Raw genomic sequence first — 16,422 nt, 5'->3', positions numbered from 1 at the left:
GGCCAATGCTCTACCACTGAGCCAACCTGCCAGGGCCTAAACAGAGTTTTCAAAGAACGAGAGGCTTTGCTCGTAACAAGTTACTCAAGGCACCTTCAAAGCTGTGATGAAAAATGGCTGGGTCTCCAGCAAAGGCGGATTAAGGTCAGTTGAGGCCCCGGGTGCAGAAGAAAATACTGAGCCCCTTAAAAAAAAGAGAGACAGAGAAAATAAAAACACGTTAACCCTATTTTTAAATAAATAAAAAATATTATGTACTATTCATGTTAAAGTTGCACATATGACACCAAACTTGGCATCATTAGAAAGAAGTGTCAAGTTGGGGTTCTGGGGGGGCCCTTCAGAAGTCGGAGCCCAGGGCGCGTGCCCGGTGTGCCCGCCTTTAAATCTACCTCTGGTCTCCAAGGACCTGTTTAACTTTCCGTGTCTTGTGCCCCAAAGGACCGAAGGCCAGGTGCGTGCTGGGCCAGAGGAGGCGGAGCGCGAGGACAAGGACAGCAGGACACCGCCACCCCAGATCCTTCTGCCCCTGGAGGAGCGCATCACGCACTTCCGAGACATGCTCCTGGAGAGAGGGGTAAGGGCCTGCACGCCGGCCGCGGCTCCCAGAGCCAGTCACGGAGTCGCCGTCCCCGCCGCCTGAGAGGTGCTCTGCTTCCTCAGGGACCCCCAGAGCAGGCCGGCCGGCCGGCCGCATGACATTTGGGGGTTTTTGTCTGGGAGGAGAGGGCAGAGCGTGGGAGGTGGGGGCCTGGCCGGAGCCAGGGAGGGAAACCGGATGGGTCTCCCCAAAGGGACCGTCCCCGGGACCATACACGGGAAGCGCTGGTCTGTGTTGAGCTTCCTGCTGGCCCGCGGCCGGGCTGCAGGGTCCACATCCCTCCCAGAGGGACGTGCCTGTGGTTCCCTTCCTCATGCTGGATTTTCCCACCTCTGGATCCGCCCGACTGTTCTTAGTTTCTGAGAGGTCTTCATTGTCGTTGAGTACACATCTCATTTTTGAAAGCATTTATTTGATCCTCGAACCTCCTTCCTGTGGGTTCATCTCCTGCTTTGGCTCTGGGGCAGAACAATGAGCTGAAACAGTAGGTGAGCCCAGCTGGATCTTTCTTCACACCATGAGATGCCACGCAGAGGCCGCGAGGGGACCCTGGGTGTGATGATCATTGTCACGAATGCTGTCCATGACCTTGGGAATGTAAAAGCACCCCCCCCACACAGTCGTCAGCACCCCCACCCCAGGGCCGGTGCAGTGGGAGCTGGGGCACGGGGACGTCTGAGCAGGGCTCTGTGTCCTTTCGTGGCCCCGGGTTACGCAGCGAGCCACGGATCCCGGAGGGTGGGGGCCTCCTGACACCCCTTGTAGTTTCACCTTACTCATAGCTATGTTGTCATCTGTTTGCTTTGGACATCCCCCATCCCCAATTTACCGTCATGGCATCAAACTCACCCACGTGGGACCAGGGCTGCCCAGGGGACCCTCCTGTCCTTCCTGAGGGCGCCGGTGGGCTAAGTGCAGACGGTCACTTGCAGGGATCCCAGTGCCGTTGGTTGACCAACAAGATTTCCTGAGCACTGTTGCCTCGCCGGGGTGGGAGGTCTCTCTCGTCCCTAGATGCTCAGACGTGAGCTTTGGGAACGAGAAGCAGCAGCCCCGTTGTGCTGCTTTCCCCTCCGGGAAGAAGAGTCTGGGGTAAAGCCTGAACCCCAGCCTCACAGGAGTTCAGAAGAAACCCACACACAGCTCACGTATCGCAAAGACCAACCTGGATTTACTGCTGGTGGCATAAAGCAGGGCCACCGTTTATGACTTTTTGACTTTATAAAATGGGCCAGCACACTCCGTAAGTTACTCGTGCCCATGAGGATGCCGTCGTTAAGCTCGTAAGATGTCTAGTTGCTTAAAAATGAGACACAGAAAAGGTCATTCTTTTTTTTTTTTTTTTTTTTTTCATGCACTGAGTGATTAACAAGACTTTTTTTTTTATTGTGTTTGCTCAGGAATTCATGTACTTGTGGAATGATGAAGCCAGGTCCTGGGGGTTTCTAGTGGTTTACAAAGGGCATGGTTTGAGGAGGACTGTGGGGATTGGGGGTTGAGGGAGGGCTTTCGCTCCGTGGTTTTATAGAAGGTAATTGATGGCTCCACGGAAGGTTGGCTTTTATTTCGTTTTACTGTTCAAACCACAATACAGCTTGCTTTTAAATTTCAGTCTATAAAGGGACCCCTTTAATTGAATAGCAGATTATTAATCTAATCCTGCCTATCTAGAGAAATGCATTCGAGACAATTTATTGAGGACAATTTATTGAGAACCTCTCCCTTCTGTAAAGCATCCTTTGGAAGTGAGTCTGGCTCTCCCAGGAGCTGGGAAAGAAGAGGCTCTTCATGCAGGGACCTGGGGACCCTCTGTGGGTGACCCAGCTGTGGGCAGCCTCTGGGAGGCTTGCTGACCCTGTGGCCATTTATAGCTGCAAGTCCTGGACTTTGGCTCTACTAGAACAAGGACCTCACAGATGGCATACTCACCGCGGCCGGGCCACCCATCCCCACCTGCACAGGGACAGCCTCGGCCGGAAGGTACAAGTGTACCCACAAGCTCGGCACAGTGGGTACCAGAGTAGCAGAGGCTCTTTGCTGGGGTCCTGTGGCTAACGTGCAGGTAGCAGGCGGCAGGAGAGGCGGCCCAGGATGTGAGGATGACGAGAGATGAGTGACCCACATCCCGGGCACCCTCAGTGTCCACTCTACAACGGCGGCTCTCTGCTTCACGGGACGCTCATCTGCCTGAGGCTCCTCTGGCAACTCTCCCAACTCTCCCAAGACACATAATAACACCACTAATAACATTGTGCCTTAAAAGGAATGCATGCTTGTGATAGAAAATTTGCAAAATATTAGGAATATAAATAAGAAAAAAAGGTTCCCCTGAAATGGTGCCTTAAGAGACAGTCATTCTATCAATTGGGTACATTTTCATCCAGTCTCTTTTTCGGAATTACAGTTTTAAAAAACATCAAAAATACTGTAAATGTTTTTATCTTGCAGCCTAACAGATATTGAGCTATAAATATGGCCAAACAATATATATTATATATATATATTATATATAACTATTGTATATATTTTAATATACTATAGTCAATTTCATAAGGTTTAACCTGACATCTAACCTTGTATACTATTTCCTCGGTTTATGCATTTTTAAAATATTAGTATAAATGTTCAGAAAACGTTTCTGTTGAGGGTGTGAGACTTCTCCGTCCAGAAACCCCACCCCTCATTTACAGAGCGCGGGTTCCCAATGCCGCCACCTCCAAGGACGCTTTGACGGTCCCACTGACACGTCATCTGTGTTTTGCACAAACATTTGCCCGACGTCCCAACTTGTTTTTGAAAAAGGCATTTTGTATCAGGTACTCCCGCCCCCCCCAATCACTCCCCCCCCCCCGTAACTGTGGGCAGCAGGTCCGGAGGACACGGTTGGCCAGCTTACGGCACCGGCACTTGTAGAAAGGAGCTCACGGCGCTGGCACTTGTAGGTGTTCCCTGTTGATGACTTGAAGAATCTTGTTCTGTCTCTTGGTGGGTGTTTCTTCCGCTTCTCCATTGTGGCTGCTTCTCCCGGACCAGCCACCTCGGCCTGTGGGGACTCAGCATTTCAGACACGGGCACCTCTCCATCAGCACTGGACACTCTGCTCACGGAGATGACCCCCTAATTCCTAGGAGGGGTTACAGCAGTCTCTGAGGTGAAAGAAATCCTCAGCATCAATTACATCCACCAAGTATATTGGGGAATAACAGCATAAAATTCTATTTATCCATCAAAGTAGGAAAAAAAGCAACCCTGAAATCGGTAAAAGACTGTGAGCCCTGGAGAACGAGGGTGGGAGTCGGGGTGTCCCAGGCTCCCCCCTTAGCTCTCGTAAGCAAGAGGACATGTCTCACCTGAGCTCCTGGAACTTTCCACAGGCAGACCACGCCCACCTCTTAATTCAGAATGAAGTATTTCTGGAGGCCTCGCTCAGCCCAGGACCAGTGGGAGCCAGGATGCAAATCCTCACTTCCCGCCCCTGGGAGGCAAACCTCAAGCAGGTTCCGGCAGGTCCTCCTGGACCGTCCAGGGCTCCTGCAGCACCGTTGTGTTTCTCCTTCCGCATGTCCATGTCCAGCGTGCCGGGAATCAGTGCCTGCGTGCGCCGGCTGCGCCCAAGCCTCCCCCCCGCGCCCCGCCCCGTTGTCTCAGGGTTGCTTCCAGGGGATCCACAGAGGACCCTGCCTCACCGCCCGGGACCCGCCAAGGGCGCAGCCTGTCCGTCCCCCCGCCAGTCTGCTTCCTTCCGGGCTGCGTCCACCTCAAGCCGCCTTCAGTCTTCAGGAGCTCCAGAGCCAGAGGCGGAGGAGGACACAGCCATGTGCTCCGGGAACCTGGGTAAAGGGGGAAATGGTGGGAGTGCTGCTGGCCAAAGACAGTGCTGAGTGGGAGCCGTAGCCTGCAGGCAGGAGGGAGGGGCCCAGGGTGGCTAGGCGTCCCATCGGAGTGGAATGGCAACGTTCGGGCTGTGGGGTGCTTAGGAGGAGAGAGCCCTAGAGGGGCAGGTCGGCACCTGGGTACAGGAGGGCTGCTTCTCTCCGGAACCGCCCTGCTGCTCACGTGGTCAGCGCCTCCTCGGTCACAGAGCAGGGGGACCACTCTGCCCAACATTTCCGGGAGTCCCCGCCCCGCTCCCCGAGACTGTCCACATTCCACCCTATTCTCAGCCCATTGAAGGGAGTCCCTGGGTGCCGCTGGGCCATCCTGCTGATAAAAGAACGTGTGAAGGTTGAAAAAGGCTTTGATTTTATTATTAAAGATAGAGGTTGCCAACTAAATAAATGCATGTTATGATGTACCCAGCAAAGCGTGTGTATGTGGAAGCAGCATTGCTACCAGGAACAGTTTAACCCGCGTGGAGCACGGACGTGAAGGGGATGTTGTTGAAACAGCCAGTGAGCCCAGGAGCTCACCCCTGCCCAGGCCCCAGGGGCCTCCTGACCCACGTGGCATGTCTGACGGCTCCTCTCCGGGGTCCAGGTTCCTAAGTCAGCCCTGAGTGTCTTGCCTCATCCTGACCCCCCAGAGGCTCCTGCACCCCCTGCCATGTTCAAGCCCTCGCAACTCACATTCCCCATGGCTCCCGAGTCCTGGCCTGTGCACCACAGGAGCCCCTCCTGACCCCTAACCAACCGGGGGGGTGGGGTGGCCTTCATGTTCCAAAATAATCATCCTTCTAGAATATCTCTCCCCAGGCTGATGGAGAGATTCCTCCTGTGTCCCTCGGCTCCTGTGCGGGTCCCGGGGAGGTCCCCAGCGTCTCTCAGGGGTCGTTACCTGTCTCGTCCCAGCCCACGGGCTCCCTGCTGTCAGGGCCTGTCTCATCTTCTCTGTATCCGCAGCACCCAGCACAGGGCCTCAGGCGTAATCAATATTCAGTACATGTGTTCAAATGCACACATTCATTTTTAATGACTTGAGCATTTCATTGCTCCACCTGCTGAGAAGTTCTACAACCCCAGACCCCCTGGAAACAATAGCATCCCAGCAGCCGAGGGCGCACCCAGCGCCCAGACCCTGGTTTCTGACCCATTCTCCTGGATGACGGACCGGGGCTCCTGGGAGAACCAGCTGCATCCAGGGCTCAGGCAGAGGACACACCGGGTGAGCCGGGGGCATCTTGAAGTGACAGAAAATAAGGAAGTGCCTGTGCCACCCCCCCCCCCAAGAAAATGATGAAGGTTTTTCAGAAGGACACAGAAACCAACCACGAAAGGTCTCAATGTTCAAAGCTGGAGCAATTTGAGCAACAAATATAGTGGGATTGGATTTTAACCCAAAGTGTGAAAGAAATCTCCCGGAGCTGACACCGCTGTAAGTCGAACATGGGAGAAACACCCCAGCTAGGAGGACTGCAAATTGACTTCCGTAGACACGTCCTCTCGAGAGGTGGAGCCCCCAGTGGGGGTTCCCGGTGACGTCCCCCCAGAGGGCACAGCAGGGGGAAGGGGCAAAGAGTGAATCCGTAGAGGAGAGCCCTCGGCCAGGTGACCAAGGTCAACATCACCAGGGAGAGCCCTCGGCCAGGTGACCAAGGTCAACGTCACCAGGGAGAGCCCTCGGCCAGGTGACCAAGGTCAACGTCACCAGGGAGAGCCCTCGGCCAGGTGACCAAGGTCAACGTCACCAGGGAGAGCCCTCGGCCAGGTGACCAAGGTCAACGTCACCAGGGAGAGCCCTCGGCCAGGTGACCAAGGTCAACGTCACCAGGGAGAGCCCTCGGCCAGGTGACCAAGGTCAACGTCACCAGGGAGAGCCCTCGGCCAGGTGACCAAGGTCAATGTCACCAGGGAGAGCCCTCGGCCAGGTGACCAAGGTCAACGTCACCAGGGCTAAACTGAGAGCACGAGCCCTAGCTACAATGGAAGTGTCACACTGCTCTGTGGGATTCCTCCCCAAACCCATCACCCCAGTCTGACCGTGAGCCAAACCGAGACTAATCCCAGGTGGGCACCTGACCAAGCATCCTGACCTCCATCGTCGAAACTGCCGAGGTCAGAGTCGCAAGGACAACCTGGGCAGCTGTCACCGCCCAGAGGAGCCTCAGGAGACAGGAGAATCAAGCTCACGGCTTGGCTGGGGTGGGATCCCGCAGTGGACAAGGAGAACTGGGTAGAAACTGCAGAAGTCGGAACGCAGTGTGGACTTCTGCTGGTGACGTTGTAGAAAAGTCTAGCTGATCATGGGAGGATGTTGACAGCCGGGTTGATGAGGTTTGGGGTACAGGCTCGCTTTGTAATCAACATGTGACTTTTCTGTAAATCTCAAACTATGAAATAAAATTGTCTTTGTTTAAGGTTTAAGTGTGGATTAAAAATCAACTAAAATGATGGTAACCTTAGGCAATTTGCAGGACGTGGCCCCCTGCCCCGGGCTGGGTGCTCTGATGGGTTCTACAGGTGTCATCTCTCCTTCCATAGAGGGACAAGCCAGACAGTCATGGCTCCCCAGGAGTCACTGGGCTTCAGGTCAGAGGCACGGGCCTCTGAGAGATGTCCAAGGGAGGAAGAGCGTCACCTGTGTAGACATTACATTTCCTGACACCCTCTGCATCAATTTCTTAGCGTCTTGGCGTGTCTGTGCCTTTCAGACAGCACCACGTCCCTGACCTGGGGATCTTACCGCTGTCCGTCAGCAGTGACCGTTTCCGTGGGCTCCAGGCTTAGCACAGGAGCTAAAAGTGACTCTGCCGGCTGTCTCCCTGCAGGTGTCGGCGTTTTCTACCTGGGAGAAAGAATTACACAAGATCGTGTTTGATCCCCGCTACCTCCTGCTGAACTCTGAAGAACGAAAACAGGTAACAGGGTGGTGGGGCCGGGGACGGCCCCGGGGACGCAGCAGAGCTGGTGGACAGGCGCCTGCGGAGGAGGGGGGGAGGTGTCGGTGGGGGGAGGGGGGCCCAGCCTGGGAGTTTGTGGCCAGCACACCCCGGGCGGGCGGAGGAAGGTTATCCTGTTCACGAGCTTGGTGAGCGTATCCGCATCTGGGTGAGTGTGTTACAAAGACCTCGGGTCTGCTCTGCTAACGGAGACGCAGGGGAAGCCCCGGGAACGATGGAGGCCTAAGTAGAGGATGGACGGCCCCAGAAGAGCCAGGACTGGACCAAGGGAGCTGGGCTGGAGCACGTTGTCAAGAGAAGGCTGGCAGTGGCCACCCCGGCTCATACACCCATCAGGTCATGGAGTTGGTACTGGAACTCGGATGAGCAGACAGACAAAGGGACGGTTGTGCCAACTGGGGCCGACGAAACGAGGAGAAAGTCACACAGTCCAGCTGGGATCCGGGGCTCCATGGGGCCCTTACGAGAAGGGTCTTGAGATAGATTCTGGAAGCGTCCGGATTTCAGAGTCGGGGAGAGTCTGGCCCAGGAGGACATCAGGCTGTCAGTTACTCCCGAAGGCTCTCCCGGGAGGCTGTCAGAGCTGCATGGAGACGGATGTGATAAGAGTTTTTCTGTCGTTGAGGAACATGGAGGACTGTGATCACTGGTAGTTGTTCACCCTCATGTTGGGATATTAAAAATCGCAAAGCCCACCCACTCAGCGATGAGAACACAGAGCGAGCAGCCCATCTGTTTTTGCGACTGAAGCACGTTACGCCCTCGTCAGAACCCCCCGACTGGCTGATACGTACCCATCGTCAGCCCCGAGGGGAGAGGGGGTCCCCTGACCTGTCTGCTGTGGTCAGCGCTGTCTCCTCCAGTTTGTGGGTGTTAGTAGCAGTGCTCAGCCCTTTTTAAGGAAGGTGAAGACCTAAACCCTCTCGACCTTCAGAGAGAAGCCTGTTGATGATCTGTGGGGCAAGTCACGTCTCTTAGAATGACCAGAGTGGCCAGGGGGCTCCGTTCACTGGCTGAATTCAGCTGGGTGGGTGGGGTCCCGGTGGGTGGGGTCCCCTGCCCTCCCGAGGTCTGGAGACAAGGGCATCCCAGATGAACAGCGGGAGCTCGGAGTGGCTGGGCTTCCCAGCCTTGGTCAGAGAGGGCAGGCGCTGACAGAGATGGGCAGGGCCTCCTGAGGAAGACCTCCTGCCTGCGTGCTCTGAATTCAGGCAGATCAGACCAGAAGGTCAGCTCACACCGGGACTCCGCTGCTTGGGGACAGCCTTCCAACACTCCTGTGAGACCAGCGGGAGGAAGCCTCAGGCCAGGCTGCAAAGGGAAGCTCGTGCAGAAGCTAGAGGGGATGGGAAGGAGCTGCTGGCTGACACACTTGGTGTGAGAGTCCTTGGATTGTGAACTCCGGTGTGGGAGAGCATGCCCCACCCGAGGAGGCAAGAGGCGGCTGGGTGCAGGAGGGGCGGTCCTGAGGCTGAACCGGTGAGGAAAGCAGTTGTTGGGCCCCGTTCAAAAAGCCACCCTTGTGTTTATGAACAAAACCAGCCAGCATGGGCCCGGCCAGGAGCCTCCTGTCAGCACCATGCTCCTGGCGAAAGTCACGTCTCCCGGGGTGGCCAAGGGGAAACGCATGAGCTTGTCCAGAGAGCAGGGGATGGGGTGTGGGGGTGTCAAGGGCAGGCAATCAGACCCGTTTCTATGGTAACACATGGTGCTTCCTCTTGTCACACTAGAACCTTCCACAATGAGACGAGAGCCCATAGTGCCTCTTTGGAAAAAGTCATGCCCCACTTTGAATAAAACTGGTATCATTTGCTAAAGAGGGGGGAAAAAAACCAAACCTTTGCTGTTAAATTATAGCCGCACATATCCAGCAACGGAGCGAGGAGAGAGGAGAGAGAACTGATTAGGCAGATAAATGGTTCTGGGCAGAGAGAGACGTGGGTCTTCCCGGCCAGCTCGGACCCTGCAGACAGCACGGCTTTCTCGCCAGATTCAAAATTAATACAGCGAACCTCTGGCTGACGACGGCGCCGTGCGCGTCTGCCTGGGTGCTAACCCAGCGCGCACCTGGCGGGCGAGCTGATTGGGGGCAGCCCGAGAGTGTGCCTCGCCGCTGTCCTCACAGGTGGACCGCACCAGCCACAGCCGGACCCCAGACCGCGCATGCGCTCTGCATCGAGTCCCCTCCGTGGATGTTTCATTCCGCTGCGGAGTCTTCAGGAGGCGTCCAGTGTTCTGGGTTTCCAATCCTCACGGGTGGACCGCACCAGCCATGGCCGGACCCCAGACCGCGCATGCGCTCTGCATCGAGTCCCGTCCGTGGATAGTTCATTCCGCTGCGGAGTCTTCAGGAAGCGTCCAGCGTTCTGGGTTTCCAATCCTCCAGAAGCTCGCCGTGATGGGCGGGTGCCGGAACCAGAGATGAAGCCGCAGAACCCTCTGCCCGCCCGCGTCCTGCGGCAGGAGCACAGTCCAGTCCCTTCCAAGGCCCGAATCCGAGTCCGGTACCCGCCATGGCCACTGGTTGGGCTGACACAGGGTTGCCCTTTTGGGGCCTTACAAGAGCACATGTGGGCTCTTACTCATCTTTTTATCTGTGTTTGCACACACCTTCAAATGACCTCCAGCTTGTGTTCCTTCCCATCTCAGCGGGATTGGAGAGATGGGACCCAGCACCGCGCTGTCCGCCTGCTTTGGTGTGAGAGTCTCTAGTGACCGTCTTCTTGACGTTAGAACAAGGATCCGTCTTAACTGAATGAAGGCTGGATCAGTCAAGAGGCTGCCACCAGAGAGATTTGTGGTGGCGTGTTGTTATGTTGGCCACCAGTGCCCGGAAGCACCATCCCGGAGTCACAAAGGGATTTGCCTACTGGAGTGTCACATCCTTTACCACAAGGAGCTGGGCTTCCTGCTGGGCTGGCCTTCCAGGCACACAAGTGGTCACACAGGGGAGCATGCAGTGTTCTGTGTCTAAGGGCCAGGGCTCCTCTGTGGTTGCTTCCACACCGATGACACCCCCAGGAGAGGCTGACCTTGTCCCACGAGCCCCGCATTCACAGGGATGGAGGTCTTTCTGGAGACCAGAGTATGCGGAATCAGATGCCAGGTTGACTCAAGGGATGATGACGTCACCGTAAAAGTTGACCAGGACAGACTCTGTCCTCTCCTGTCGCTAGTACCACGGCCGTGATGTGAGAGTTGGCGAGGCCAGGCTGCAGACTTGCTCTTGGAGCTTGGCTGGTCCAGTGGCTGTTGGGGGTGCACCCTGGCCTTGTGGGCATCCAGGCTGCGTCCTGGGCAGTGCTGCCAGGGCAGGACCGTGCCTGCAGCTCCAGCCCCCTCCCGGGGAAAGACAGGTTCACTGCTGGTTCTCGGCATTCTGTGTCTGTTTGAAACACAAGGTTTTGTTGCTGCAGTGCCGGGTCCTCAGACATTTCTCTCATGTGTGTTTGCAGATATTTGAACAGTTTGTCAAGACGAGAATCAAAGAGGAATACAAGGAAAAGAGAAGTAAACTGCTGCTAGCCAAAGAAGAATTCAGAAAACTTCTAGAGGAATCGAAAGTGTCGCCCAGGTACGGAGGGAAATGTGTCAGGTGATGCCTGGGGCTGGAGACTCACCAGCTGTTGTCAGAGGGGCCTCTCCCATCTATTTAGATTAAGTCACGTGCCCTGACATCCAAAGTGTGACTTTAGGGGCCCCTGGAGGGAAGGCTGCCTCTGCCTGTGTGGCCAGACAGTGACCGCAGCCGTCCCCTTCCCCATCCGCTCTGCACGTGGGCCAGTGACCGCAGCCATCCCCTTCCCCGTCCGCTCTGCACGTGGGCCAGTGACCGCAGCCGTCCCCTTCCCCATCCGCTCTGCACGTGGGCCAGTGACCGCAGCCATCCCCTTCCCCGTCCGCTCTGCACCTGGGCCAGTGACCGCAGCCGTCCCCTTCCCCGTCCGCTCTGCACCTGGGCCAGTGACCGCAGCCGTCCCCTTCCCCGTCCGCTCTGCACCTGGGCCAGTGACCGCAGCCGTCCCCTTCCCCGTCCGCCCTGCACGTGGGCCAGTGACCGCAGCAGTCCCCTTCCCCGTCCGCTCTGCACCTGGGCCAGTGACCGCAGCCATCCCCTTCCCCGTCCGCCCTGCACGTGGGCCAGTGACCGCAGCCGTCCCCTTCCCCGTCCGCCCTGCACGTGGGCCAGTGACCGCAGCCCTCCCCTTCCCCGTCCGCCCTGCACCTGGGCCAGTGACCGCAGCCGTCCCCTTCCCCGTCCGTCCTGCACCTGGGCCAGTGACCTCAGCTGTCCCCTTCCCTGTCTGCCTTGCACGTGGGCCGGCTTGCTAACCTCATGAGCAGACCATGTTCCTGCCCCACGTGGCTTTCAGTGTGGCAGCAGCCCAGGCTCCGTGGCCGGAATAACTAATCAGTAGGTTACCCCTCCTGAGAGGAGATCTGATTTCTGATCTAATGGTCAAGGACTAAAAACAGAAAACACAGGACCGCAAAATAGACCTCCCCGCTGCCCGTGACTCCTTGGTTCTAGAAGCTGGAGCGTAGACTGAAGATCCGACTCAGGGCTGATGAGCCCGGGCCCACCGGTTGCCAAAACTCACCCCAAATTATCAGGTGTTATGACAAATTCATGGGAAGGCAGCTGTTGGTAACAAAAGAAGTCCATACGCTTAACTCCCCTCTAAAATTATCCTCAGTGGACAGATAGGCTTTGAGAATACTGAGCAGCTCCTACTCTTTGAATGATCCCACTATAACTTGAATAAATACAAAATGATTGATTTTGATGTCCTTTTTTTTAGATTGGGATATTATTTTTCAATGGACATTTGTGCGTTAATACTTTTTTAAATTGAGTGTACAAGTTCAGAAAATGTGGGTTCACAAAACCATAGCGGTGTCAGGTGTACAGCTCAACAGAACACCATCTGCCCACCACATCGCGTGCCTGTGGCTCAAAGCCACGCCTCCATCTGTCCCCGTCACCCCCCCTTGGCCCACTCACCCCCACCCCACCTCCACCTTTCCCTCTGGGGAAAGGTCACCACACGGTTGTCTGTGTCTCTGTGTTACATGTAGACATGTTCTTTTGCTTAATCCCTTCACCATTTTTACCCAGACCCCCGACCCCTTCCCAGCCCCCGACCCCTTCCCAGCCCCCGACCCCTTCCCAGCCCCCTGACCCCTTCCCGGACCCCAACCCCTTCCCGGACCCAGACCCCCACCCCTTCCCCTTCCCGGCCCCCCGACCCCTTCCCGGCACCCCGACCCTTTCCCAGACCCCGACCCCTTCCCGGACCCCCACCCCTTCCTGGCCCCCCGACCCTTTCCCAGCCCCAGACCCCCACCCCTTCCCCTTCCCAGCCCCCTGACTCCTTCCCAGCCCCCCGACCCCTTCCCGGACCCCGACCCCTTCCTGGCCCCCAACCCCTTCCCAACCCCAGACCCCCACCCCTTCCCCATCCCAGCCCCCTGACCCCTTCCCAGACCCCCGACCCCTTCCTGGCCCCCACCCCTCTGCTCTGACAGCTGTCCGTCTGTTCCTGGGGACCCTGCCTCGCTTTCGGTTTTAGCCCTCAGTGCGTGTGTTTACCAGATTCCACGTGTGAGGGCGACCAGACGGCGTGTGTCTTTCCCTGACTGGCTCATTTCATGGAGCCCATGCATTATTATTTCTAATAAAACCGCACAAATGCGACATTAGTTTTTTAAGTGGACATTAGTGATGCTTACTCTCTGTGAATATAGGTTTCTATATTTTGATCGAAATTGGTTAATTCGCTGGGTCAATAATTGGATAGCGTGAGTGCATGTTGGTTGCCTAGTCCTCATAAAGCTCCTCTAAGGAGTGAAAAGAGAGATCCTTTCCGAACAGGGGAAACTTAGCACAAATTACCTCCATTGCAAAATGCAGATGTGTCTAATGATTCGTAACTTGTAGTTTTCTGCAGGTGGAGCCTCAGGATGAGGGGGATGCGTTCTAGGGGTGGCTTCCCTGTCCCCTCATTCAGAGCTGGGGGTTGGGGGTGAGGCAAAGGACCAAGGAGGTTGGCTCTGAGCCCCAGCTCAGGGCAGAGACGGGCCCTGCCCTCCTAGGCCCTGGCCAGGGTGTGAGGTCTGAGGCCTTGCTGCAAAGGCCCAGCTCCTGAGGACTGGCCTGGCTGGGCTCGCTGGCTCCTGTCCGGTCCCCTTCTATCCGTCAGTATTTGGGCACTCACTCCATGACAGCTTCAGTGGAGTACATGGGGGTTATAGTCCCGACAAAGGTCCTGCAGGAGCCCTGCCCAGGTCTCTGGCCCTCTAGAAAGGGAGAGTTTTCTTGAAGGAGACATGGTCGTCCTGACATCGAAGGATGAGTGAAGAAATAAGGGAAGGCTGTGCCAGCCAGAGGGAACAGCATGTGCAAAGGCCTGTGGTGGGCAGTGACGGGAAGCGCAGGGACAGAGAAGGCCTGTAGGGCAAAGAAGGGGCGGCTGGACAGTAGCAGGCTCAGAGGAAGAGAGAAGGCCGGGCAGGTGGGAAAGGCCAGGCTGATTTCTAGAGGCTGATGAAATGTGCTCGTGGGGTCAGCAGGTTAAGTCAGGTCGGGACCCTGGCAGCCCCAGTGGAGGAGCCCAGCGTGGGGAGCAGGTGAGGCAGGTGTCGGGGGCCCAGAGCCCATTGCCCCCCACCCCCTCAGCCGCCCCTCACTCCCCTGGCCCTGCAGCCAGCCGCTGGGGCCGGAGGCGGAGACCCTCGTCGTCCGTCTCACGCTGGGCCCCCGGCGTGCACGGTGCTGGAACACCAGGACCGGGCTGCAGGGAAGGGCTCAGAAACGTCTTGTCTTTTCAGGACCTCGTTTAAGGAGTTTGCCGAGAGGTATGGGCGGGACCACCGATTTCGGCTGGTTCAGAAACGCAAGGACCAGGAGCACTTCTTCAACCAGTTCATCCTTGTTCTTAAGAAACGGGACAAGGAAAACAGACTCAGGCTAAGGAAGATGAGATGAGCCCATGAGAAATGCAATAAGACCGGGAGGTGCGGGGGAGGGGGCGGGGGGCGGTGGAGGAGGCGGGACGTCTGCGCTGCGGGGGCTGCTGCCTCGGCTGCGGTGGGCGGCGCTCCTGGACCTGCGGCCTGGTCCTCAGAGGATTACTGTTTCATATTGAAGCTCTTTTGTACAACTGCAGAGTTTGATTCATTTCTAACTGCCATGCCGTGTGGATCCCTGAGTTGCTTTAATTACGCAAATGACTTGTAACAAACCCCGGGGCAGGTTGGTGTGACTTGGCAGAAGCAGGCACCGTCTCAGACCACCCCAGGGCGTTTTCACGAGTTGGGGCTGATTATCTAAGACTTTTCTGGAAACCTCTGTGAGTTCCTTCTGTTCCTCGGAGTTCCTGGAATTGGGGGAAGGAATCCCTCGCTCAAGTGTCCTCATGTCCCGCTCTCGTTTTCTGAGTAGTAGCAATAGGGTCCTTTATCATTAACCATAGTGACATCTGTGAACATCGGGACACATGGATCACCCCTGGGTGTCTGAGGGTGATTACCACGTACCCCCGGGACTTCGGGCCTGGCAGGGGGGCTGCACTTGTCTGTGGGAGGTCCTACTGAAAAAGAATTATTTTGTACAAAACCATCAAATAATATTTGAGTTATTTTTATTGTATGCCTAGAGTGTGCATGAGACTTTTCTCATCATCTTTGTATAAAAAAATTTTTTTTAATTTTTTTTAATTAATAAATATTTTAAACCAATGTGTCTTTTAAAAAATCTCTTCATTATTTTCTTTAAAGATCTTTTTTATTGATCTCAGAGAGAGGAGAGAGAGAGAGAGAAAGAGAGAGAAAAAGCAGAGGGGAGAAGGAGCAGGAAGTGTAGTTGCTTCTCATATGGGCCTGGACCAGGCAAGCCAGGGGTCTCGAACCGGTGACCTCAGTGCTCCAGGTTGATGCTTTATCCGCTCCGCCACCACAGGTCAGGCTATACCAATGTTTTTGTGGCCCAACCCCCCAACACAACCTTAAGCAGCAAAACTATGTCCTGACTAAAGATACTGTATTTGGAAAGACTCATAAAAATGTGTATGTTTGCACATATGGGCTATGTAAGCTCAGCTCAAGCTGAAGCCTTACTTTTCAGTTTACTAGTCCTGGGTGGAATAGCGTTTGATGAAACCCCAGATAACTGTCGTCTTTAAGTGACTTGGGACCATTTATTTTGGATATGCATGCCAGTGTTCATCTCAAATGGGAGTCCAATGGCCCAATTGGGTCTGCATAAGTCAACTCATTCTCCCTTGGGTGGACCCCAGGAAAGAAGGCACCTACCAACAAGGGTCCTGGTGGCTAACTGGGCTCAAATGTAAAAGCGGAACCTAGCAGACGTGTTCAAACCAGGCCAGTCAGGCAAGCTGCATTTCAGGGACAATCCTGCCCTAAGCAGTCCAACTGCCATCCGGAGCTGCACAGCTAGACCGTATAGCCACCGACCAATTGGAGTGCTCCATTCTGACCAGTAAAGGCAATGCTTTTTGGACCAATCAAACTGTGAGGATTTGGAGCCCTCATTTGCATGAGGACAGACCAGTCAGGGGCCAGGGTTAGAGACCTCTGTCTATATAAGTCAGCTCCCCCTCGGCTGTGAGAGTGTACATTCCCTTTCCACCTAAGTGAGGAGGGCGCATTTTCTCAGCTGAAACATGGAAGATGTCTCCCCAGACCAGAGCTGAGCATAGCTGAGCCAACTGGGGTAGCCCGAGTGCCACCTCACCCCTGGGGACCCCTAACAGCCGTGCTGTGTCACAACTGAGCAGCTGTACTGAGTCAAGTTTCCTCCTTCACTGCGCCCCACACCGGAGGTTCCTGTTGGTGTTGAACTGGCACCAGCGACTGTTGGTTGACACCTGGTACCTCTGCCCACCACTCCCACTGAGCACCGCGTTGTATATTGCTGAAGGAACAGGGCAGGTGTGAATCGGATGTCCAGCCTCATGGGGTGCCA

The 16,422-nt window shown here is 55.7% G+C and overlaps 1 protein-coding gene across 1 annotated transcript in view; it reads left to right on the top strand.

Moving 5' to 3' along the window:
* Positions 1-14,424, top strand: part of TCERG1L (transcription elongation regulator 1 like) — a 114,857-nt gene extending 100,433 nt beyond the window's left edge. Inside the window, exons 9-12 of the mRNA XM_066239447.1 lie at positions 442-577; positions 7,305-7,394; positions 10,892-11,010; positions 14,268-14,424. Coding sequence (XP_066095544.1) covers positions 442-577; positions 7,305-7,394; positions 10,892-11,010; positions 14,268-14,424 — 502 coding nt within the window. The remainder of the gene's footprint in view (positions 1-441; positions 578-7,304; positions 7,395-10,891; positions 11,011-14,267) is intronic.
* Positions 14,425-16,422: the final 1,998 nt, after the last annotated feature.

The sequence above is a fragment of the Saccopteryx bilineata genome, chromosome 7 (genome assembly GCF_036850765.1).
Source record: "Saccopteryx bilineata isolate mSacBil1 chromosome 7, mSacBil1_pri_phased_curated, whole genome shotgun sequence".
NCBI lineage: Eukaryota > Metazoa > Chordata > Mammalia > Chiroptera > Emballonuridae > Saccopteryx > Saccopteryx bilineata.
This window is presented reverse-complemented; position numbering and strand designations above follow the sequence as displayed.